The sequence below is a fragment of the Oncorhynchus tshawytscha genome, linkage group LG01 (assembly GCF_018296145.1).
Source record: "Oncorhynchus tshawytscha isolate Ot180627B linkage group LG01, Otsh_v2.0, whole genome shotgun sequence".
Classification (NCBI taxonomy): domain Eukaryota; kingdom Metazoa; phylum Chordata; class Actinopteri; order Salmoniformes; family Salmonidae; genus Oncorhynchus; species Oncorhynchus tshawytscha.
The window spans coordinates 51176425-51202860 of NC_056429.1; the positions used below are offsets into that span (position 1 = coordinate 51176425).

Here is a 26436-nt window from a genome sequence, read left to right on the forward strand (position 1 = left end):
CTACATTTCTATAATGTCACTGAATTATTCATGATTCAATAATGAAATGTGTTCGAATGGTATAAAAGTATAGGGTTGAGTATATGTGATAATATGCATTTGTTGTTACAAAAGCACATGGAAAGATGCAACTTTCCACAATGGTTGTGGTGTACCTGTCACAATATTTGTTTAAACATAATTTGAAACCAACACAGTTGTCGTTTTAATTGCGCTGTGACTCTTATAGGATGCCAGAACAGGTGACAGAAGGGGAGCTGCTCATATGCAAGTGAGGAGTCCCCATCCTTCTCTACGAAATAAATAAATAAACAATAAATCGTCCAGTCTCCTGTGCGCCTCATCCCATCTCATGCATGGCTGCCAGTAATGGTCTACTGGGTGTCAGCTTTTATTGGCACGATACAAAGCAAGAGCCAAGGGCTGCTGCCTCCACTCCCCAAGCAGACTCGACCTCTGGATAAAAGCAAGCAAAATGCCTCAGTCGAGCACAGAAACATAGAAATGTTAGGCTGGAAAGAGGAAGTACAGTGGAGAGGGGAGGGACCGAGGGCAGAGTTCCATGGGGCTGCCGCGGCGCTTCGAACTTCTGCACATGGAGCGGGGGAGAGTTGGAAGAACTTCATATTGCAAACTCAAGGAATAGCAGGTAGAGTAACTTTCACGATGCTTGTTAACTTCGAACTCATTTAAAGCGTTTATTCGTATTTCTAAATAGTAAGAAAGGGCCTTATTCGTTTAAAAAAATGAACTATGTAGCGGATTGGAAAACATTGTCCTGAAGTCTGGTGCAGGTGCGCGAGCGTCTGAAATCCTGTGATGCGAGTATTTGTATAGTGGCGCATGTAACGGATTTGACCAAAAAGTCTAGGGAAACTGTAATGTTTAATGAATGTTATACAATTTTGATCAGCATTGTAGTTAATATCAAACGCACTTAGAAAAATAATGGAATAATGGAAAATGTTCCTCTTTTCCCATACTCCTTTTTGGAGATTGCAGGAATTGCTCACAATTATCTTGACCATATAGAATCATTAGGTTATATTTCTTGCCATTGACGATTAAGTCTAAAATAATTATGGTTAATATAAAAACAAAAATACGTTTTTGTGGTTTGCATGTTTTACATAGACTCCTTTCACTTTTCGTACCAGATCAACACCTGTTGCAACTGTGCGCATCCAGAATGAATATCTAATTATAACTATTTTGCTTAATGTCATTCAAGCTTCATGTCATTCAAGAGTTCTTATTTCAGAAGTCCACGTCATATTATTACAAATCAAACGAAGTAGGCCTGAGTTCAAATAAACGCAAAAACATTATATTAACACTCCTCAATGAAACTGCTGAAACTAATTAGCTATACTACGTTGCCTACAGGATAAAAAAAACGTAGTGTTTCTCTGCTTTCTCAAAGTTACATGAAAAAGACACACACACACACACACACACACTTCGAAGTCCTGTTTCAAGGTGCCCAAGACGTTCGCAACCATTGGTTGGTCTGAGCTGAACATGACTTGTGTGTTGAGATAGTATTGGTGGGCAGGACTCAAGTAACTGTTAACATGTTGTGAAACTGACATTCAACAAAAACACCAAAGGAAGATTCATTTTGAGAGAAAAATTGGGGAAACAAGTCCACAAAACTTCTCACACTTCTGTGCACTGGGACATATAAGTCTACAAACTTTAACTCGTAGGTTATTATATTCCTATAACGTAGAACTATATAGATAAACAATGCAAAATCCAACTCAAGTCTAATTCATTTGGTTAAACATAAGAAGGTATATCATTTGCGCATTGTCCAGTTTGTTCTCACAAAGCATCAAAAGCCACGTTGATATTGTTTTAACTTGATTTACTGTGTTGATAACAATATTTCAATTTTGTTAACATAGCCTCCCGCTGGGCAAAAACTGACTGAAGTTTTCATTTGGATTGACCTTGTCAGTCTGTCACGGAAAGAGCAGGTGTTCTCTAAGGTACTCACTTTTTTTTAGAGCAGCTAAACACTTGCATTTCAATTTGATGGTAGTAGCCTACATACTTTTGAAAAGTTGATTTTAAAAATGAATCCAAAATTAAAAACACAACGAGTCAAATGTACTTGCCCTCATATGAAATCAACTTAGTATATTGAAATGACTATGACTAAATCAAGCAATGACTTGCACCCCACCCCATAGCACAATTATGACATTTTATGTATCTGCTTCTTCGGATTGAGGATGGTTGAAATGCTGCAAACACATGCTTGTGGACACATCCACTTCCTTGTTACTAGCAGACTGAGGAAGGGGAAAGCGAAAGAAAGGCAGTTATTAAAATGATCGTCACTGAATACGAGTGTAATGAAGTGTGTAAGATGCAATTGAAGACCCTATAAGGAAACTCATTTCGCCCTTGTAATGTAGCCATTCCAACCCTTACAATAGGTGCCCAAACATCTGCTCAGTAAGATTATCATCTTTCAATTCATGGCGACACATTTCCTTAATTTCCAATGAGAAATTGCTCTATAAATATTAAAAGATGACTGTTTTGACTGTTTATTATATTACGTGGTATAGTGTAGTAGGGCATGGTTCCCCAAATTGTGGGTTTGGAACCACAGGTGGGTCGCTGGTAAGGCATGAGCGAGTTATGGCACAAATGTTGTTTTATTTAACACCGCAATGGATGAGGTGGGACTCTGTACACAAAATGTCATATCCATTTTTTAAAATCTCATTATCAAAATATATTAATCAAACTGATAACATTGTATTTTAGGAAAAAATAGCCACAAAAGCCATTGTTCTTAATTTCTTGTCCAAATGAGTGATTGTTTTTTGTATGCCATATGTCAAAAGGAATTTTCTGGAGAAACAAATGAGTATTTTCAAGTACAGTCTTGAATCACACTTCTCACAGAAGCAGCATATGCTAATAATAGTTTGGGAATAAAAACACTTCAAGTAAGAATACCTGATATGATACGTTTCTTGTTTTAATTTTCACCAACAACAAAAACATATGAAAAACTTAGCCTGATGTTCTATATGACCACCTAGATTGTATTGATTTTCATATATGACTGTTTTATTCATTGGTATTAGCCCCCATGTAATTTGCATATGTTCTTTTGTTGATATTCCAACATTTAACGATGAATATGAGTTGCTAGATTATAGTTTATATTATAAAACCCTGTCTGTCCGTTTTTACTTCCTCCCATTATCCAAAGTGTGCTGGTGTAGTCCACTTTGGCTGTTTAACGGTTTGGCTGTTTCAGTCTCCACCCTGCTCCCTTTCATGAGTTCGCACCCTGCTCTGCACAGCCCCCCCCCACACACACCCACACACACACCCACACACAATCCCTTGAGTTAGGACTGAGGGTGTTGTGAACCCACAGCCCTCTTCCTGTCTCTCCTCCCCTTAGTAAGCGCACTCAAACCCACTGCCATGACTCTTCCTGCCCTTTATGAGGCACTTTCATAAAGCAGCTGTTGCCGTTAGTGCCTTGTTTTGTCATACTGGACTTTAGAAGGTGGTGTCATTCTGGAATATTGTCTGAATGAAACCATCCACAAAATATACAATATATTGAGAATCATCAACAAGGGAAAAAAAACATTAGAGCAAGAAATTCAACTAATTGTCTTTTTTCACAAACGCCTGTGGATCAAAATGAAACGTTACGGTGAACCTTAGACAGGGAATAAACATTACTTGAATCTAGCATCAGGTACTAAAAGTAAGAACGGTGTCACTTTGGGTGAATATACAACTTCCTGAATGTTTTCATGCACCTTGCTCTCCACATGCCTACACAACTCGCTTGTGGTTTAACATGGGAATGCATTTCTCACTTCTGTCAAAGTCCCCCACCAACACCATCAGTATTTCCCTTCGCACCATCTGCCCAGAAAAAAAGGGCACATGAGAATACCACCCCCTCTCGACCTCCAAACTCCAGATGCTAAAGAATGATGACGCAGGCATGGCCTCCTAGTCTTATATCGACACACATCAGCACGCAACACCAACTGTGCTTTCTGCGCCACATCTCCTGCACTAATGACCTCTGCCCTTCCCACCCCCTCTGCAACCCCCCCACCACCTCCCCCACGTGAGTCCTGGGTGTCTGTGGGTTGTGGAACTCAGCCTCGACTCGCCTGTCCCCTGAACATTGTGCGTTGCAACAGCGGCGGGGGCTGCTTGGTGGCTTCCCACTATTTGTTCCAAATGTGTGGAGCCATCTGTCAGTAAAACAGGAAGGCCTAGGTTCCCCTTCTCCCTTGGGCTTGCTTCGCTATTTTAGGGAGCTTCACTTCTCCCTGTGTGGCTGGCTGGGCCGGCAAGCGGCTCCACCAAGGGCCTTCTTGAAGTGGCGGTGCCGAGGCTGAGGCTGTTGTGCCCATCTGCTGCAGGCTTGAGGGGGATGCATTATTAATGGGGCCACGCGCACTGGTGACTCCTCAGATATGCAGCAGGCTCTGGCCAGGGGATGTGCTCTTCTTCATTAAACTGCCTCCTCTTTTGCGAGAGAAACTTACTTCGGGGCACCTCGGCCTTCCTCTATCGATCTCTCTGTCCCTGGTTCTCTCTCTCCACTTTCGCTCTCTGGCACACTCTCTGTCAGTCTTGGTTCCCTCCCCTCTCTGTCTCTGTATCTTCCCCCTCTCTATCTTTCTCTGTCTCGCTCTCTCTTTCCGGGTCCCGCTCTGCATCTCTCTCGGACTGTCTGTCTCCCTCTTCCTCTCTCTCTCTTTCTTATCTTTCTCCCTCTCCTCTCTCTTTGTTTCTGATTGTGGCTCCTCTCGCACATGTCTGCGCTCGGGTAGTGGCGCGCTCAGCGATGCATGCTCAGTAAATTAGAGCGAACACGAGCGGCGATAAGCTTGGCACGGGCAAACAGCCGCATCCTCAGTGACCTAGGGCCAGTTAATTTTCTGCTTAATTTTGCGGCAGTCAGTTTGCATTTGTGGATGATTACGTGGCAGGAAATTAACAATAAATAACAAATGTGGTCTGAAAGCCCCTTCCCAGCACCCCCATCGCCATAGCCCATCATGCGGGGCCAAGCCACTCTCCCAGCCCGCCCTCTCTGTCAGACTTGTAATGAAAATGTCTGTAATTCTTTGTAATGTAATGTGGGGGACAGTGGTGTGTCTTTCGGTGTGACAAGAGTGATCTTGCCGGGGTGACGGAGTTGTACAGAGAGAGGTCACCCCTTTAGTCAGCTGTGGCTTTTTATAATGTTGTGGTTTTTTCAGCCCTGCGGAGCCGTTGATTGCATTTAAACACATCTACATCTCTGTGTCTCTCTATCCCATTAGAGTACCTGCACCGAATGGAGACGGAGGAGGCACAGGAGATGTCTCAGATGCCAGGTAAGAGCTTCTGTTTTCAGAACTGGCTCTGTATAGGAGCATGTCTGGTAGAACAGAGAAGCACAGCGTGAGTTGCACAGAGCCCAAGCTGAGTGGCACAGTCATACCACATGTAATAGATTATAGATAATTATGGTTCTATCTTATGAGCAATAATGAACCATGTTCTGGTGGCTAATGGGTTAGCTGGTGTTTCCCCATGTAGGCAGGGACAGCCCCCCTCCCAATGATGTGTCTGAGGAGAACGACGAGGCCATGCCCATCCCAGAGGACCTGTCTGCTAGCTCCAATCTGCAACACAATAACAGGGGCGACAAAGAAGGCATGGGTGAGTGACAGATCACATGGGTTTCACCGTGCTTCCCTAATGCACCACTCCTACATCAGTAGGCCTATGAACCAGTTAAGTTGCTGCACCTAGACCAGTATATCCATCAAACCTTTACCTGTATACCACAAAACCTAGCCGTTTCCAGAGAACCTTCAGAAATATGTAAACCCTCAGGACAAAAGTAGTAGCACTGTTGTTGCTAATAATAATAATTCAAATAATGATCTTTTTAAAAATGATGTGGAAATACACGACAAAATACATTAATAATTAACAATACCTGTGTTTGTTACACCCGCCTACACTTAAAATACATTTCAGCACTTTTTGTACATAGTCCTCTCATTTTAGGGCACCAAAGGTATTTGGACAAATTCACTTATATGTGTATTAAAGTAGTCAAAAGTTTAGTATTTGGTCCCATATTTCTATAACACAATGACTACATCAAGGTTTGACTCTATACATTTGTTGGATGCATTTGCTGTTTTGTTTGGGTCGTGTTTCAGATAATTATGTGCCCAATAGAAATTAATGGTAAATAATGTAGTGTCATTTTGGAATAACCTTTATTGTAAATAAGCATAAATATGTTTCCAAACACTTCTACATTCATGTGGATGATACCATGATTACGGATACTCCTGAATGAATCGTGAATAATGAAAAGTAAGAAAATTACAGAGGCGCAAATATTATACCCCCCCCAAATGCAAACCTCTCACCAATACAATAACAGGGAGGTTAGCATTTTTTTATTTTTTGGGGGGGGTATGATATTTATGCCTCTGTAACCTTCTCACTCTTTCCATGACAGACTGACCAGGTGAATCCTCGTAAAACCTATGATCCCTTATGTCACTTGTTAAATCCACCTTAAATCAGTGTAGATGAAGGGGATGAGACAGGTTAAAGAAATATTTTTAAGCCTTGAGACAATGGAGGCATGGATTGTGTATGTGTGCTATTCAGAGGGTGAATGGGCAAGACAAAAGATTTAAGTCCCTTTGAATAGGGTATGGTAGTAGGTGCCAGGCGCACCGGTTTGAGTGTGTCAAGAACTGCAACACTGCTGGGGATTTTTTGCGCTCAACAGTTTCACTTGTGTATCAAAAATGGTCCACTACACAAAGGATATCCAGCCAACATGACACAACTGTGGGAAGCATTGGCATCAACATGGGCCAGCATTCCTGTGGAATTGTCTTGAGACCTTGTAGAGCCCATGCCCCAACAAATTGAAGCTGTTCTGAGTGCAAAAGGGGGTGCAACTCAATATTAGGAATGAGTTCCTAATGTTTCGTACACTCAGCATAAGTGAATATGTCCCAATACTTTAGGTCTCTTAAAATGGGGGACTATGTACAAAATGTGCTGTAATTTCTAAACAGTCCACCTAATATGGATTAAAATACGCCCCCCAAAAGCTGACAGACTCCACAAAAAATCAGCACTTTAACCTCGTAGTCATTGTATAATTTCAGAGTACAGAGCCAAAACAACAACAACATTGTCACTGTCCTAACACTTTTGGAGCTCACTGCACATATCATAAAAACAAATGTCTTAGTAACATAACTATTTTGTTAGTAACATAACATTTCGTAATGGCATCCCAACAAGCGGTTGCCACATGTAACAACAATCCCTTAGATCCACTCATTACTTGCAATCTGGCACTTTAACCAAACACAGTTCTTTTGAACATGCAATCTAAAAGTTATTGATGCATTTAGGTCATTGGCAGGAAAGGTTGCACATTTCTCTGATCCGTCTCATGATGTGCAAACCTTAAGGAATGGCTAATGTGCCCTTGATATGAGGATGTTACTAAATTAAGCCAGGGAATATCATGGACATAATATTAGCATTAGTTGATGTACACGTTTATTTCAACTCGGGACATGACTGCGATATCAGGGGACACCAGGCAGCATTTACCACACGGAGTTTTGGGACTTGAATTGTTGCTTCATGGGAACATTTGTGAAAAGCACCCCTACCTGCATGCAAGGTGAACCATATCATATTCTATGCCTAAAAGTACAGTAGCTCATGCAACCAATAGCTAGGGTGTCTTTGTGGGATGTGTCGGTGATCCATTGTGATAACTACAATACACCGTAAGTGTTGCTATAAAGTGTGGCGTAAAATTAGAATGTCACTCCTTCTGTATTAGCTCCAGATAGCGGTGTGGTGTCGTGTACCGTTGCACTTTGAGGCGGCGTCTGTCAAATAACATGTCACAGCAGAGGAAACTGAAATAGGATGTGCAAGAGTTTCCTAAGAAGAACTTGCCATCAGTCAGTTTCAACACTCCAGGAGATAAAGACTTCAGGAGCAGAGTCGAGTTCAGAGATCAGCACGGCACATCCCAGTGCATCGCACCACCGCACTGCTAACGCACCTGCAAACACACACACACACACACTTTCACTTCAACTGTCAAGCTGTTAACTCAGCAGCACACATAAGGAACTCCAGCCCTTGCCAGCGTGCCATAGTTTACGACAAGGATGCCCATTGTCATGCACCGGGGATTTATTGTAACTGCCCTACCTATCATGAAGTACACACGTGTCTTTATCAAGATTCACCTTAGTTGACGTGAACACGTCGGTCAGCATTTGTTGCGGAGCAATCATCATAAGACATGATGAGGCTTTCACGTCCAGCAGCTGCAATTCCAATTTTTATTCATGATCCACCAACTGATTACATTTCTGAAAGCATTACATGGACTAGGCCCTACTACTTCCTGATATTTTGGTCATAAATGCGCCTTTTGGGGGGGCTCTGTGCAAGTGTGCAGTTGAGCTAGAGATAAAAGAGTAGGCCATGGGAAACACAGGCATATGCTGCTGTGGTTTGCCCTAGTCAGCCATGGCTTTCTCCATATGACTGTCTTTGTGGCTGAGCCTATGATTAGTCATTTCACTTGCCAGATTTTACATATTAGGAAAAACAGCTCAAATGACTCAAATCTTCACTGATGCACAATGGGGACTATGACTTAGAGATCACAGTCAGACAGTTTAGAATTTTTATGCGCGCTTCCTAAGTGAATTGAATGATATTTGTTGATCAATTTGGGAATGTCGTTACAGACATTATTCCATAGTACTTTCAACATGTTTTTGTAAATTCACTGAGAGGTCATGGGTGATAAAAGTTACTGTATTGTGTTCTTTGTTGAGTTTGTTTTTTAAGGACAGGTTGAATGATTCTTCATCTCTATATCTGGTCTTATAGTATTTTGAAGAGGTCCTGTATCAGGAGAGAGTTTGGCCTAAACATAGACAATAGGGTGTGTGTTTGTTGTATGTGTTGGTCTTTGAGTGTGAGCGAGTGTAAGTGTTTGTGTATATGTGTTGCTCTGCACTCCCTGAAGATCTAATCACCAGTGTGAGAGGAAGTGACTGTTATATCTATGCAGTGCATCGCTGGCTCGCTGATCAACCCCAAATGCATCAGGGAGTTATTATTATCTGTCAGGATCATGTGGTACAAAGGCTATGGGCCTGAAGTGCAGATCGCACACAGGATCGTGTAACTGAGACAGGGAGACTGAAAGTATAACGGAAGCTCAAGACCTCAAAGCCTGGTTGCTTTTTGCAGTTTTCCATTTACTTTCCAAAGCTAGCATAGGTTCGTCCTACAAAGCGTCTCCAGGTTCATCCTACATTGCCTCACCATACAAGTCAACAAGCACAACAAGTATTCCCCTTGTGTGGGGAGTACAAGACAAATCATCTCACAAGTATGCTTTACAAGTTGCCTTATTTAATTCAATTCTTAAAACATATATATTTGGTCATTACAGTCACACAGACAGTAAAATGACATGTCACAGTAGGTCTTTCTGGTGACACAATTTCTCTTTCGCTATGAATCATTAGAGTTATTAAGTTATTCACAACAACCGTGTTTATTTCATCCCCGAGTGCTACGCTTTTGAGTTCTCGGAAATTCAAGGCTAGTAGAAAAGTCCACTTTGTTTTTGGTGCTCCTAATCAACACTGACACACTCAAAGGAGTCATGTTCAGTGTGGCATTAACGTGGTTTTACACGCATGTGGTTGTTTCCACAGTCAGGCAAGCACACACTGGCCTATTTTCATCAGGCAGTGAGAAAAGAAGCCCCGTTACAGGAACCTCCAACAGGCTATTTTTACTTCCCCACTAGATATCTAAGCCAACACCAATGACTTGTTATCAGTTACCTGTGTTTCCTGTGTATTCTTTTCTTATACTGAACAAAAATGTATTTTACTGAGTTACAGTTCATAAAAGGAAATCAGTCAATTGCAATAAATTCATTAGGCTCTAATCTATATATTTCATATGACTGGGCAGGGGTGCAGCCATGGGGGGGGCATAGGCCCACCCACTTGGAAGCCAGGGCCACCCACTGGGGAGCCAGGCCCGGCCAATCGGAATTTGTTTTTCTCCACAAAAGAGCTTTATGACAGACACATAAACCTCAGCAACCCCCCTCCACCCCCACTCAGACCTCCACCCCCACTCAGACAATCTCGTAGGTGAAGAAGCCGGATGTGGAGGTTCTGGGCTGGCGTGGTCTGTGGTTGTGAGGCCGATTGGACATACTGCCAAATTCTCTAAAACGACATTGGAGGCAGTTTGTATGTTAATTTCTACCGTTAATTCTCTGGCAACAGCTCTGGTGGACATTCCTGCAGTCAGCATGCCAATTGCATGATCCCTCAAAACTTGAGACATCTGTGGCATTGTGTTGTGTGACAAAACGTTTTTATTGTCCCCAACACAAGGCGCACCTGTGTAATGATCATGCGGTTTAATCAGCATATTGATATGCCACACCTGTCAGGTGGATGGACTATCTTGGCAAAGGAGAAATAGGGATGTAAACAAATGTGTGCACAACAATTGAGAGAAATATGCTTTATGTGCTTATGGAAAATGTCTGGGATTTTTTATTTCAGCTCATGAAACATGGGACCAACACTTTGAATTTATATTTTTGTTCAGTATAGCTTGTGAATTTAGAAATTTAGCGTCTCTTTTGTACCAATGTATCAAATCAATGAAGCTGGAGCTGTTACTAAGTAAACTCAGCAAAAAAAAGAAACGTCCCTTTTCAGGACCCTGTCTTTCAAAGATAATTTGTAAAAATCCAAATAACTTCACAGATCTTCAATGTAAAGGGTTTAAACACTGTTTCCCATGCTTGTTCAATGAACCATAAACAATTAATGAACATGCACCTGTGGAATGGTTGTTAAGACACTAACAGCTTACAAACGGTAGGCAATTAAGGTCACCGTTATGAAAACTTAGGACACTAAAGAGGCCTTTCTACTGACTCTAAAAAACACCAAAAGAAAGATGCCCAGGGAGACAGGACGGACAGGTGATTGTCCTCGCAGTGGAAGACCATGTGTAACAACACCTGCACAGGATCGGTACATCCGAACATCACACCTGCGGGACAGGTACAGGATGGCAACAACAACTGCCCGAGTTACACCCGGACGCACAATCCCTCCATCAGTGCTCAGAATGTGCGCAATAGGCTGAGAGAGGCTGGACTGAGGGCTTGTAGGCCTGTTCTAAGGTAGGTCCTCACCAGACATCACCGGCAACAAAATCGCCTATGGGCACAAACCCACCGTCGCTGGACCAGACGGAACAGGCAAAAAGTTCTCTTCACTGACGAATCGCGGTTTTGTCTCACCAGGGGTGATGGTCGGATTCGCGTATATTGTCGAAGGAATGAGCGTTACACCGAGGCCTGTACTCTGGAGCGGGATCGATTTGGAGTTAGAGGGTCTGTCATGGTCTGGGGCGGTGTGTCACAACATCATCGGACTGAGCTTGTTGTCATTTCAGGCAATCTCAACGCTGTGTGTTACAGGGAAGACATCCTCCTCCCTCATGTGGTTCCCTTCCTACAGGCTCATCCTGACATGATCCTCCAGCATGACAATGCCACCAGCCATACTGCTCCTTCTGTGCATGATTTCCTGCAAGACAGGAATGTCAGTGTTCTGCCATGGCCCGCGAAGAGCCCGGATCTCAATCCCATTGAGCAAGTCTGGGACCTGTTGGATCGGAGGGTGAGGGCTAGGGCCATTCTCCCCAGAAATGTCTGGGAACTTGCAGGTGCCTTGGTGGAAGAGTGGGGTAACATCTCACAGCAAGAACTGGCAATCTGGTGCAGTCCATGAGGAGGAGATGGACTTCAGTACTTTATGCAGCTGGTGGCCACACCAGATACTGATTGTTACTTTTGATTTTGACCACCCCTTTGTTCAGGGACACATTATTCCATTTCTGTTAGTCACATGTCTGTGGAACTTGTTCAGTTTATGTCTCAGTTGTTGAATCTTATGTTCATGCAAATATTTCCACGTTAAGTTTGCTGAAAATAAACGCAGTTGACAGTAATAGGACATTTCTTTTTTGCTGATTTTATATGATAGCCTACAGTGTTGAAAAGTATGTTTATTTCTTTAACTTCCAAGTAAAGTAAATAAGCCCAGGGTTTTGTCATGGAAAGTCTCTGGAAAGATACCTGAGCTTCAGTGCTCTACACCAACCCTCATGTTGTCGCTCTGGCCCCTCTCTTACTCACTATCACATAGCTGAGGTGGATAGCACTGAACCTAGCAAGGCAGAGGGAACTACTACTGCTGTGCTGTAGCTTCTCAGAGATATACAGTATGGGGAAATTGCGACAAAATTCGGGATGGGAAGAAGGGGGGCCCCCGAGTGACGCAGCGGCCTAAGGCACTACATTTCAGTGCTAGAGGCGTCACTACAGACACCCTGGTTCAAATCCAGGCTGTTTCACAACCGGCAGTGATTGGGAGTCCCATAGGATGGCGTACAATTGGCCCAACGTCGTCTGGGTTTGGACGGTGTAGGACATCATTGTACTGACATGCCTGGTAAAAAAATAGAAGGGTTTTGACTTTATATCATGTTTGTCACACAGTCACACACCTTGATTTACTTGTTTTGGGAAGCAAGTGTTAATGAGAGCAATAAAACAACTACCATTAATCTCTAAATCTGCCTCTCAATGTCAACGTCAGACATTTAAGTCAAATTAACAATAATTATAAACGTGGTAGTTTGGGTTCTCAATGCTGATTGGCTGAAACAACATTTCAGCTGTGTGTATATCAGACAATATGACACGGGTATGTGTATGGGTAAAAATACTTGTTTAGTGTTTTATTTACATTGGTCTAGAAGAAAAAGAAACGCACACCTATTAAGACGAGGTGCTGGCTAGCGGAGTAGAAAAATTGAAAATAAAAGAGAGCCGCACACTCTAGGAGCTCAGATGCAAAAATGTAATTACCAACGTCTCGACGAAGACAGCTTGGCTGTCAAAACGTTGGTAATTAAATTTTTGCATCTGAGCTCCTAGAGTGTACGGCTCTCTTTTATTTTATTTTCAAGTTATTTACATTGGTAACCAGTTAATAATAGCAATAAGGCACCTCAAAGTTTGTGGTATATGGTCAATATACTACGGCTAAGGGCTGTATCCAGGACACACCTACTCATTCAAGGGTTTTTCTTTATTTTACTATTTTCTACATTGAATAATATTGAAGACATCAAAACTATGAAATAACACATATGGAATCATGTAGTAACCAAAAAAGTGTTAAACAAACCCAAATATATTTTATTTTTGAGATTCTTTAACCTGTTGCGTCGAGCCATCCCGGATCCGGGATCGTGAATACAGCCTCAAGCTCATTACCATAATGCAACGTTAACTATTCATGAAAATCGCAAATGAAATGAAATGAATATGCTAGCTCTCAAGCTTAGCATTTTGTTAACAACACTGTCATCTCAGATTTTCAAAATATGCTTCTCAACCATTGCAAAATAAGCATTTGTGTAACAGCTAGCGCACCTAGCGTAGCATTTAGCGTTAGCATTAGCAGGCAACCTCTTCACAAAAACCAGAAAATCATTCAAATAAAATCATTACCTTTGAAGAACTTCCGATGTTTTCAATGAGGAGACTCTCAGTTAGATAGCAAATGCTCAGTTTTTCCTGAGAGATTATTTGTTTAGGAGAAATCGCTCCGTTTGGTGCGTCACGTTTAGCTACGAAAAAAACCTGTATCCAGGAGTGTAATTATCCCAGCAGCTCATTAGCATAACACAACGTTAACTATTCATGAAAATCGCAAATGAAATGAAATTAATATGCTAGCTCTCAAGCTTAGCCTTTTGTTAACACTGTCATCTCAGATTTTCAAAATATGCTTCTCAACCATTGCAAAATAAGCATTTGTGTAACAGCTAGCGCACCTAGCGTAGCATTTAGCGTTAGCATTAGCAGGCAACCTCTTCACAAAAACCAGAAAATCATTCAAATAAAATCATTACCTTTGAAGAACTTCAGATGTTTTCAATGAGGAGACTCTCAGTTAGATAGCAAATGCTCAGTTTTTCCTGAAAGATGATTTGTTTAGGAGAAATTGCTCCGTTTGGTGCGTCACGTTTGGCTACCAAAAAAAACGAAAATTCAGTCTTCAAAACGCCAAACTTTTTTCCAAATTAACTCCATAATATCGACTGAAACATGGCAAATGTTGTTTAGAACCAATCCTCAAGGTGTTTTTCACATATCTCTTCGATGATATATCGTTCGTGGAAGTGTGCCTTCCCCTCTGAATCCCAGGAGAAAAAACCCTGCGGCTGAAGATTACGCACCAATTTACACAAAGGAGACCGGGCGGACCCGTGGTAAATGTAGTCTCTTATGGCCAATCTTCCAATGATATGCCTACAAATACGTCACAATGCTGCAGACACCTTGGAGAAACGATAGGAAGGGCAGGCTCATTCCCGGCGCATTCACAGCCATATAAGGAGACAATAGAAAACAGAGCTTCGAAAATTCTGCCCATTTCCTGGTTAAAGTATCATCTTGGTTTCGCCTGTAACATGAGTTCTGTGGCACTCACAGATAATATCTTTGCAGTTTTGGAAACCTTAGAGTGTTTTCTTTCCAAAGCTGCAATTATATGCATAGTCGAGCATCTTTTCGTGACAAAATATTGTGCTTAAAACGGGCTTTTTTTATCCATAAATTAAAAGAGCGCCCCCTATATCCAAGAAGTTAAAATAGTCATACATTGCCTTGATGACAGCTTTGCACACTCTTGCATTATCTTTACCAGCTTCATGAGGAATGCTTTTCCAACAGTCTTGAAGTAGTTCCCACATATGCTGAGCACTTGTTGGCTGCTTTTCCTACACTCTGCAGTCCAATTTATCCCAAACCATCTCAATTGGGTTGAGGTCGGGGGATCATCTGATGCAGCACCATCACTCTCCTTCTTGGTCAAGTAGCCCTTACCTAGCCTGGAGGTGTTGTTTTGGTCAATTTCCTGTTGAAAAACAAATGATAGTCTCACTAAGAGCAAACCAGGCGGGATGGCGTATTTCTGCATAATGCTGTGATAGACATGCCGGTTAAATGTGCCTTGAATTCTAAATAAATCACCAGCAAAGCATCCCCACACCTCTTCCTCCATGCTTCACGGTGGGAACCACCCATGCGGAGATCATCCGTTCACCTACTCCGCGTCTCACAAAGACACGGCGATTGGAACCAAAAATCTCAAATTCTCAAATCATTCAAATCAGACCAAAGGACAGATTTCCACCAGTCTAATGTCCATTGCTCATGTTACTACATGACTCATTTGTTACTACATGATTCCATACATATGTGTTATTTCATAGTTTTGATGTCTTCACTATTATTCTACAATGTAGAAAATAGTAAAAATTAAGAAAAACCCTTGAATGAGTAGGTATGTCCAAACTTTTGACTGGCACTGTAACTCTCTCTCACACACACACACACACACACACACACACACACACACACACACACACACACACACACACACACACACACACACACACACACACACACACACACACACACACACACACACACACACACACACACACACACACACACACACACTTTAACAAAGCACATTTTTTGTGCGTGTGTGATTACTGATCAATTAACTTATACATTCATAATTAGTAGGTTTTGTTTTCGGTTTTAAAAATCTTTCTTATTTTTGTGCTTAGGGATTGTATATTATGTATTGTATACAACCACACCTTCACATCGTTAAATGTTTTATTTAATTTTTTCTGTATTGCTGTTTATCACTTGTTTTCTCTGATGCAAATAAATAAGTGAAATCCCAGACGAGCCCCCAAATACGCTACAAGTTTTATGCATTACATTAAACCAAACAACAAACACATAGAAGGTACGAACATATTTTTCTCTCATTACTGTAGTCATGTAGAAGTTGGAAAATGGTTGTATTCATGTTGTAGCCAACCACCCAGTCATCTTCACGTCTATTGTTCTGGCTGACCTGTAGGCCTAACATGTTTGGAGACATGCAGGCCTTAATTCAGTGGTTATTGAAAATATGCTCTTCACAGTTATCATTGCCTCTCTGCCTGGGGTGCGCTCTCTCTTTCTGTTCTATTTCGTGCCTTTCTGCTTTCATCTAGCTAGCTTCCTTTGTGTTCTATAGGCGTGTGGTTTGTGTTCTCTTCACCTCGCCTGCTCAGTGGAAAAACATGTAGGCTATGTGTCCAATTGCAAAGTGACAACAGGGCAACAGACAAAATGTTGTAAGGCGAGGGAGGAGCATTATACTGCCCTGAACTTACAGTATTTCAGCAGTTAGCATAATATAACAAATTCTAACACAAATTGTTCTTCGGTCAATCCACTTTCACCAATGTGATGTTGAATTTGATTATTTGAATAGCTAGCATAGTACTGTACACCAAATGCTGATTTCATCAAGCATCACCAAGATGGTGGTGTTGGGTTGATAATGAAGTTGTGTTCGAGAGCAACAGGAAGTCACTGTGTTCACACCAGTTGCCTTTCCGCTTTCACTGGATGAATCACGCACTATGGAAGCTTGTTCCCTCCCAAGTGTCAGTGAAAACAAGCGTCCTGCAAAAAAAGACTCAAGTTTCAGTTACACCGTTTTACAATTCCTTGTCTGTGCTTCCCTTTCTGTCACTTCTCCATAATTCTTGGTATTTTGGTTAGGCAGGCCTCGTTTCTGACGCTTCCCCTTTTTCCCCCTATAGATTCCTATAATTCATTATTTCCACTTCTTCCTCTTTGGGTGTACAAACAAGGTAGACACATGAGGAAATCAGCCACCATGAAATGCAAATGAGATTGAGGGGTTTGCCAGGTTTCAAGTGTTTATTCCCTCCAGTATTTAAAATCGGGCACTTGTCGTCAAATTTCCTTTTTACACTCGCTCCTTTAAAACGTGTGCTTTTATTGAGACGATAATCGTCGATTCGAATGATTGTCATGCCATAGTCTGGTTACATAGCCATTGAAAAGAATGACAACAGTTATGCAAACCCGGCGCCAGGATGAAGTGACAATGGGGGCAGTTGAAATCGATATTAGTTCCAACGTCTAGTTTTGATTTACATTTGGTTGAGTTGTCACCTAACGTGAATTCAACATGAAATCTACAAAAACAGTTCACCATGTCATTGGATTTAGCTTAAAAGTTGGGTGAAAAAATACAAAATTTCCTTACTTTGATTACTTAAAAAAAAAAAATCCAATCAATTTTCCACATTGATTCAACATTGAATTTTTATTGTTGAATGATGTGGAAACAACGTTGATTCAATCAGTTTTAGCCTAATGGGCTATGTGTTCAGATATTGTGTTTTTAAGTTATCGTTTTGTGCGTATTTGTGTGTGTGTGTGTGTGTGTGTGTATGTGTGTGTGTGTGTATGTGTGTGTGTGTATGTGCATGCGTGTTTGTGTGTGTGTGTGTGTGTGTGTGTGTGTGTGTGTGTGTGTGTGTGTGTGTGTGTGTGTGTGTGTGTGTGTGTGTGTGTGTGTGTGTGTGTGTGTGTGTGTGTGTATGTATGTATGTGTGTGTGTGTGTGTGTGTGTGTGTGTGTGTGTGTGTGTGTGTGTGTGTGTGTGTATGTGCATGCGTGTTTGTGTGTGCCGTTATCATAGTTTGTTGGTCTGGTTGACACCGCTGCCATCCTTAGTTTCACACAGCTTCCTGTGTCTCTGTTTCCTGTTTATCTTGCTGTCATTTTCACAGAAGAGTGATGATGAGAGATGCAGTATATAGTTTCACCATCTTCTTTAGCAAAAGTTTAAAAGAAATCTATATTATTCATCTGTTATGTTTGATCTGGAACATTGATCACAAGAACCCACTGTATGAGTTCAGCAAATTTGTTTCAAAGTTTTGTCCTAGTGTACTCAGCCAATAAAGTTGAATTGAGGATTGCTGCACAGAAAGTGCTGATATAAATGCTCTCACGCCGCAATTAACTATTCCTATCAGTAAGTTAATTGGAGGTGAGGCATGCTCTCACAGGTGTTCATAGACCTCATAGACTAAAACAACCAGTCAAGTAGAGGGAGACATAGACACATGCCCTTAAACTAAAAAGTCACATATTGTCCCATAGAAAGTCAAAGATTTACATCTAGTCAAATAGTAATATAGTAATGTACTCATATTTCTACACAGTTAGTTAGGCTATAGTCCCCCAGAAACATGTTCCTATTCTAAACAGTGGCCCACTGCCCTCTTTTCCAGCCTGTAACATTAAAGTTGAGGCTCGCAGTGACGAGGAGAATGGGCTCGCCATTGACATGATGATGAATGGCGAGGAGGAGGAGGAGTGTGCGGAAGACTTGCGCGTGCTCGATGCCTCGGGGGCCAAAGTGAACGGCTCCCATGCAGGCGGCCCCGACAGCAAGGGCCCCTACTCCTCGGCTGGGGGTATCCGCCTGCCCAACGGGAAGCTCAAGTGTGATATCTGTGGGATAGTTTGCATTGGCCCCAATGTGCTGATGGTGCACAAGCGAAGCCACACTGGTAAGCCATCCGCGATACTCATCGCCCTTACTTTGCACCCACGCTATGCTCACTGGTAGCCTTACAGAGAGATTATGTGTATGTGGGGTAGAGAAGATGAGATGGATTCTGTCAGTGTCTTTATCTTCACTTGAGACGCTGAGAGCAGTAGACAGAGCACTGTTAGGGTTAGTCTGTGTTCTTAGGTCTTATTCCAAAGTTGCCTACAGAGCATGAGTTATAGGCTTCAACACAAGTAATTGGGGTTTCACACTATTTTAGAGTCCGTCATTTACGTGGTATTTCCTTGGAAATCTAAAATGGCAATTACGTGCTTATCACCTAATAAATATGTTGTTGAATATTTGACCACTAAGTACCACTTAGTAGGCTACCATGCTACAGTGCTAGGCATCCACCGATTGTGTTTAATTCAACGAGATAAGCACCAGGAGCTGCTAAATGTTACCATGTCACTTCTCCGTAATTGAGGTGCAATGAAGCAGTTGAATACTTGTTTTTGTAAAAGTTATTACTTAAACAATTGGAGCTATTTGATGATGGCAGAGCTTAACATGAGTAGATAATGTGTTATTAAACATTGTTGAGTTTTTTATGTGGATAATATAACTTTCATTGGTTTGGATTAGTTTCAGAGGCATATTTTCCCATAGTTACTGTGCTATAGTCATTATATTGGTCTATAACGCTGTAAAGGGATGTTTTAGACTGAAATATCGAAATATAGTCAAGTATGTCATCTGTCATTTGTAGTATCTACACTATATTCTGTATTGGTGACGGAGGAAGCCACTATACAATTATAATTCTCGGAGTGTTCTTTTAAATGATCACGTGAGAGAAGTGGCTCGTGATCAATTTGTTGTGTGATAAGATTGAAAAAGTATGATGAATATAATCCCTAAACATGCCCTTATATCACAGTTGAAAAACAGGATATCTGCAGCAATTAAATGGAATCTCCACAAAATGGCAATTATCCGAGTATTACAAGTTTTTCAAAATTCAGAATTGATATTCTATTGTAATGAACCCAAACCAGTGGCGGGGAACATTTTTCAAAAAGGCACTTAACTGTCAAGCTTTAGAAACTAATGAAACCCAAAATGGAAGAAAGGAACACTAGACTAATGTAAATGCAAAATAACATATAATAAAATATATAATGAAGTGCCTCCTATTTAAATAGAAAATATTCTGTGGTGTCTCTGCTCCTGAAATGCATTTTTAATGAGTTTCCTTTTTTCTATATTTTTGCTGCTTCACTGGTAACTCTTATTTTATGGGGCCTTTTGAGAGAAAAAAAGCCATATTAAAACCTTCTCACAGAATGCCACAACACTCAGAGGCTAGATATTGGTTTATTCCAGAACCACTGATCAGGAAGACTGGCTCTCAACACAAAGTGTTTCCTTCACTTTATTCAAATGAGCTTGAATTTGCATTGTGATGGGCTGCTCTTATTTTAGAGACGAAGAAGAAGAGAAAAAAAAAGAAGAGATTTTCTGATCAAATTGACCCAGGCACTGGTGCATTACGGAACTGGCAGCCTGAGTCTGAAAGGCTCTTGTTCGATCAGAGCGCCATTCGGCTCCGAGGTTCAGGGCCAGGGAGTGCATGGAGAAATGGAGTGTCACTCCGCTCTCAAACCCTCATAGGCTGGTTGATTGGCCTGTGCTCAGAGTTCCTCCATCATTCACCGTGTTCTAGTGCTTGGGAGTCTTGCGGTACAGTGACCCCACATTCACATCCACAGTGGTGCTATTGGTTGGAGATGCTTTAGTTCTTGCATCCAGATAGCAAAATTCAGACAATGCCTCTATACCTGGCCCATTATTCTCTGAAGATAGGCTGTTCTTGTTGAGCCGAGCCGACATTGGTGCGGCTCAAAGCAAAATGACAAACTCAGAATGGTTGATAAACTGATACAAATGACAAAAATGGGTCCATCTCATACTGTATGATGACAAAAGAGAAAGCACGTTCATACATTCCCCACACACTGTCAACACTTTGCATTAACCCTCGGTTATATAAAGCATAGAATTCCATTCATATAGGCCTACTCTTACAAACAAAATACTAATCTGCTGTAATGTACATTATTGTCATTTTGATTTTGCTGAAAAGATTCCTATTTTCTACATGATAATATTTGCATAACTCACAAAGACACCTATACTGCAGTTATGTATTTGTGAGATTACATAAGTGTGCTTGTCAGTGAAAAATATGCCAACACTCTTTTGCAATGAGCCAATTACATTTAAAATGTTGATACATACTGTAGATGAGTGGCAGCTGCTCCTGTGTGCTGGCCCTAACAACCTGCTGTGTGGTGTTTCTTGTCCTCAGGAGAGCGTCCATTCCAGTGCACCCAGTGTGGCGCTTCTTTCACCCAGAAAGGCAACCTGCTACGTCACATCAAGCTCCACTCAGGAGAGAAGCCCTTCAAGTGTCACCTGTGCAACTATGCCTGTCGCCGGAGAGACGCCCTCAGCGGTCACCTGCGTACCCACTCTGGTGAGTTAGGAGGATAGGATTAGTGGTCAGTGTGTTGTGGACATTAGGGCATGCAACATTTTAAAAAGGTTTTGAAACAGAAACAAAAAATGGACCATGTAATCCATGTAGTCCCTCCCTGTTTCAGTCCAATTTCTCCCGTTTAGGGCCTAATCAACTTTCCAGGTGGTGGTACTTACCCAGTGGAATTGTGAGGGAACACCTGCCCTGTACTCTGTGGTCTTAGTGTGGAGTGGGAACCATCCCACTGGGCACACACTGGTTGAATCAACATTGTTTCCAATGTCATTTCAATGAAATTAAGTTGAATCATCGAGGACTTAGACATTGAATTGGCGTCTTTGCCCAGTGGGATATCGGTCATCTGCAAAGATATGATTATAAAACCATGACATTTATCATGTCAATGAAACATGGGACTGGGTCTTTTGGAGAATGAAACAGAATGCCATTGTTATAAGTCAAAATACAACATATGCACATGTACACCACTCCTCACAATATGGACAGTACAATGGACATCTCACATGCTTGAAAAATGGCTCTCAATTAAAATGCTGTCAATACTCACCGCTGTCACTTCTTGCAGTTGGAAAACCCCACAAGTGTGCCTACTGTGGGCGGAGCTACAAGCAGCGTAGCTCTCTGGAGGAACACAAGGAGCGGTGTCACAACTACCTCCAGTGCATGGGGCTGCAGAACAGCATCTATACAGGTTAGTGTCTGTCAGTCTCTCACCTTCACCCACACTGTTGACCTACTTTGAACTTGACTACTCGTCACCACTCAGGACTCACTCTGGTGGCAACATTAATGCACCAACAATGTTGAAATTGCAACAATACTTCCAACAGGTCAGGCTCGATTTTAATGACGTTTACCTGCAGAATAAATGTTTCTCTTCCGATGCAAGGCTTCCATAATATATTGGAGTGTTTTTTTGCTCTTACTGTTGACTCATATCCAGTTATTCTAAAAGGGGGAAACACTTTATTCAGTAAGGAAATGTGGTAAAAAAAAAAAGCAGCAGCTTATTTTCTTGGATGGTCTTCAAGTTGTACTACTTCATTCTGTGAGTCCATAAATAAGAGCATGACAAAAAAAAAAATTCTGTGCTCTTTTCAGTTCATGTTTTGTTAAAAATGTATTTACAGTTCTGCTTAAAATCTTATAAGACTTTTGTGAATGTGGAACATGGTTTAAAGTTAAATAAATACAGTAAGATAATGTAGCTTTTTATAGTAAGATAATGTAGCTCACGTAAAAATGACCTCTTTATACTAAGGAGAGATCCATTGTGGGCGGATGTACATGTAGCCGACTGAACTGACAACATTAGGAAGTGGGGCAAGAGTGCAGAGGTTAAGAAGAGGAAATTAGAAGAGGAAATGATGAGAAAGGTTGATCACTCTGCTTTGCTTAGTGAGTAAGGCCAATGTATACCAACTGCAGCACATCTGTCAATAAAGGCCTCCTCATCATTGTGCCATGTATCTACAGTCAGGGAGGGATGCTCTAGCAAATTGTAGCAAGATCCTGTTATACAGTAATTATACTTTTTATCAGGTCAGATTTCACTACTTTGATTCTGAAACCTACTTTTCTGTCTTGCTTTCCAGTAGTAAAGGAAGAAAGCAACCAGAATGAGCAGAGGGAAGACTTAAGCCAGATGGGATCTAAGAGAGCCTTGGTGCTAGACAGACTAGCTAATAATGTAGCCAAACGTAAGAGCACTATGCCACAGAAGTTTGTAGGTAAGGGATAAAGTCTTCTACCTTCGCATACCAACAAACATGTAAAGCACAGGACTTAGGTTCCAATTGTCAGAATTGTGTATTTCAGTTTGATGCATTTGGATTTGCTACCTTTGCGCTGCAGAATAAGCTATTTTTTTTTTAAACAGCACATATTCAGCATGATCACCCTTGTGCCTGGAATCTGCATATCATTATAACAATGTTTGAGCTTTATTTAAGTTGAGCAAAGAGAATATTTTCATTTATTTCAACTTGATCCTTACCCTTGGTGTATTATACATGTATCTGAAGATTACTCTTTCTTAAACTAACAATAAAAATATATTTACAAAACATGTCAGAAATAACAACTAAAACTAAGTAATCAGCCATGAGAAAAATGCAAAGAATGGAATATTCTAAATAAAGAGAATCACTTTTCAATATGTCAAAAGTGGCCAATAAACTGACCACTAGAACCACAATTAAACATAAGTCCTTGTAATGTTTGATATCAGGAAACTGAGTTTAAAAAAAATTGAATTGTAGTCTAACATTGGTATTCATCTGTTTTCTCTTTCTAACCCTCAGGTGAGAAACGCCTCTCCGACATCTCCTTCGAGGGTGGCCCGGGGGAACTGATGCAGCCTCATGTCATCGACCAGGCCATCAACAGTGCCATCAACTACCTGGGTGCCGAGTCACTCCGACCGCTCATCCAGACCTCCCCAACCTCCTCTGACATGGGGGTCATGGGCTCCATGTACCCCCTCCACAAGCCCCCTGCAGAGGGCCACGGCCTGTCAGCCAAGGACAGCGCAGCCGAAAATCTTCTGTTGCTCGCAAAGTCCAAGTCAGCCTCCAGCGAGAAGGACGGCTCCCCCAGCCACAGTGGCCAGGATTCCACCGACACGGAGAGCAACAATGAAGAGAGGGCAGGTGTCGGGGCCTCAGGCCTCATCTACCTGACAAACCACATCACGTCCGGGGTACGTAATGGCGTGCTGCCCCTGGGGAAGGAGGAGCAGCAGCGGCAGTACGAGGCCATGCGGGCCAGTATCGAGATTGCCTCGGAGGGGTTCAAGGTGCTGAGTGGAGAGGGGGAGCAGGTGAGGGCATATCGCTGTGAACACTGCCGCATCCTCTTCCTAGACCATGTGATGTACACCATCCACATGGGCTGCCATGGCTTCCGAGACCCGTTCGAGTGCAACCTCTGTGGCCATCGCAGTCAGGACCGTTACGAGTTTTCGTCACACATGACCCGAGGGGAGCATCGCTACTGAGTTGCCAACTGAACACACACTTACTCGTGAACATACATACATACACATGTACTAAACACACACACATGATTTTTATACATTGTCAAGAAATTGCATGTTGAAGAACAAATCTAATTAATGTGTATTTCACATGTTCAGGAGGAAAAACAAACTATTCCTCGATCTGCTTTTTTAGAAAACAAAAAGGTGTTCAAATAACTGAACAAACAACTTAAAAAATGATTGTGCCTCAGCAGTAAGTATCATGTGTCACATACTGTATAGTTTTAAGTCATTCATCTACCCTTTGATGTCTGTGTACATTAAATACATGTCTGTTTTCTGATAGCCTACCTAGACAGGAATATCTGTATATTTTATTCTAAAGAATATAAGGTATTGCTTGACATTTAAGTTTTAACTTTACAGTGTTATTCGTCACTGTATTAATCTATTTGAATCCCACCCAAGGAAATTTTGCTCCTTATTTTACTTAAATGTTTTTTTTTATATGGACTTTTGATATATTATTTATGCCGTGTACACATGCATGTGTTTTTTTTTGGTAATTTATTACAGTTGGTGTTAGGGTTTCCCGTTTGATTTGTTTAGTTCAAACAAACCATTAATCAAATGTGATACATTAATTTGAGTGTAATAAATGACCGAACTAGAGTGTTTTTACTGAAAGATGTTTGTTTGATATAAAATACGGATGGGATTCGATTTTGTCACAGCTTTTTACCTCGGTGGCAAAGAAAATGTTACTCTCAATTTGGACTAAACTTTTAAAGTCTTTTCACTCATATATCATGCTTGCAAAATATCAATAAAGGATATTTTACATACACAAAAATAATACTGATTTGTTATTCTTTCATAGTAAGCTTCACCAGGATTACATTATATACCTGTTCAAATATTTTCAAGGATATTTCAAAGAAGGTTGCACTGTATTTTCCTACTGGAGGAAATTGACAACTTTTCACACTATTCCATTTCTACCCCTGGACATTTGAATGACAATCCATTGTAGTTGTTCAAAGCAATTCATAAATCATTAGGGTGCAACATCTGGCACATGAATACATTTGACTTTTAATGTAAATGATCGAACAATATCCCATGGAATAGATAACAGTGTTTGCTCTGTACATTTCAGCCATTGAGAATATACCCTAGGCAAAAAGCTACAAGTATAGTACATGACCCAAAACATGAGTCAGCAACCTTCTCAATTCTTACCAAACCATGCTGCCATGATAACCAAATGGCTAAATAAATTGATAGAAATACAGAAATGTAATTGCACGTTCTCGAACTTTCCTAAATCGTTAAGTTAACAATACGCCAGTCATTCAAAATGTAGCTGCTAATGGTGAAGGAAAAACTGAGGGAATGATTGACATGTATATTCCTGGTAAATATTTATATATTTTTTTTTAAGTAAAAACATTGTTGCCAATTTAATTCATGATGAATAAATGAATACTTAGTGTATTTAAAGTGCACATTAGATACTTTACATGGTTTTTAACCCCAATATGGGTTTGCTACAGTGTCTTTACTATCAAATTCAGGCAACTAAAGCATTTGCATATGTGCCCAACCTATCTGCTATTTTCAGAAAGGAATATTAGGGTAGTTTAGAGATTGAAATGTAAAAGTATTGATGATATAAATAAAACCACATCATCACCAAGCAGTGGTACACCATGGCTTAAATGACAGAGAAGTTGATCACTATAGTTTAAAAGATCTAGCAATAGGGCAGTAGGGCTCAAATAATTCAGGTAAAGAACCACAGGGCAGGACACTGAACACCGGACAGCAGAGGTCCAGACCAGGTGTGTAATTATTAGTCCAAACCGTTAGAAATTCAGGACGGTCCCTCCCTGTTCCGCTTTGTTTGCTTACGTTTGGATCCGTTTGGTCCCAAGTGAATACACCCCAGCACACAGATAACTTGCTTACACACAAAGAACCAGACTGCCAGGACAAAGAAAACCAGGGAGCAAAGATCCACTGTCGCACACAGAGAACAGTGGGTGAACGCTAACACACAGAAGACCAGAGAGGATTGCCAGGCCACAGAGAAGTTGTGGGTGACTGCTTCATGTCGCACACAGAGATAACCTAGAAGAGTGAAATGCCAGGAAAACACAGATAACAAGAGAGTGGACAACTTGCTAGCTAGGACATTGAGGATGAGGCAGTGGAACATGAGGCTG

The 26436-nt window shown here is 41.3% G+C and overlaps 1 protein-coding gene across 3 annotated transcripts; it reads left to right on the forward strand.

Annotated features, from left to right (window-relative positions):
- The first annotated feature begins 354 nt into the window (after positions 1–354).
- ikzf1 (IKAROS family zinc finger 1 (Ikaros)) lies at positions 355–24880 on the forward strand. 3 transcript variants are annotated; one of them, XM_024424463.1, is made up of 8 exons: positions 355–649; positions 5337–5390; positions 5596–5718; positions 18400–18681; positions 21037–21204; positions 21794–21919; positions 22824–22958; positions 23532–24880. In XM_024424463.1, the coding sequence occupies exons 1-8, from the start codon at positions 370–372 to the stop codon at positions 24224–24226; spliced, it is 1863 nt and encodes a 620-aa protein (XP_024280231.1). In that variant the 5' UTR covers positions 355–369; the 3' UTR covers positions 24227–24880. The 3 variants fall into 3 exon arrangements, with proteins under 3 accessions (XP_024280231.1, XP_024280267.1, XP_024280277.1); XM_024424499.2 differs by lacking the exons at positions 355–649; positions 5337–5390; positions 5596–5718; ... (1 more) ...; positions 21037–21204; positions 21794–21919 and adding an exon at positions 21932–22058; XM_024424509.2 differs by lacking the exons at positions 355–649; positions 5337–5390; positions 5596–5718; ... (1 more) ...; positions 21037–21204; positions 21794–21919 and adding an exon at positions 21932–22058 and having other exon boundaries at positions 22827–22958.
- The last annotated feature ends 1556 nt before the right edge of the window (positions 24881–26436 follow it).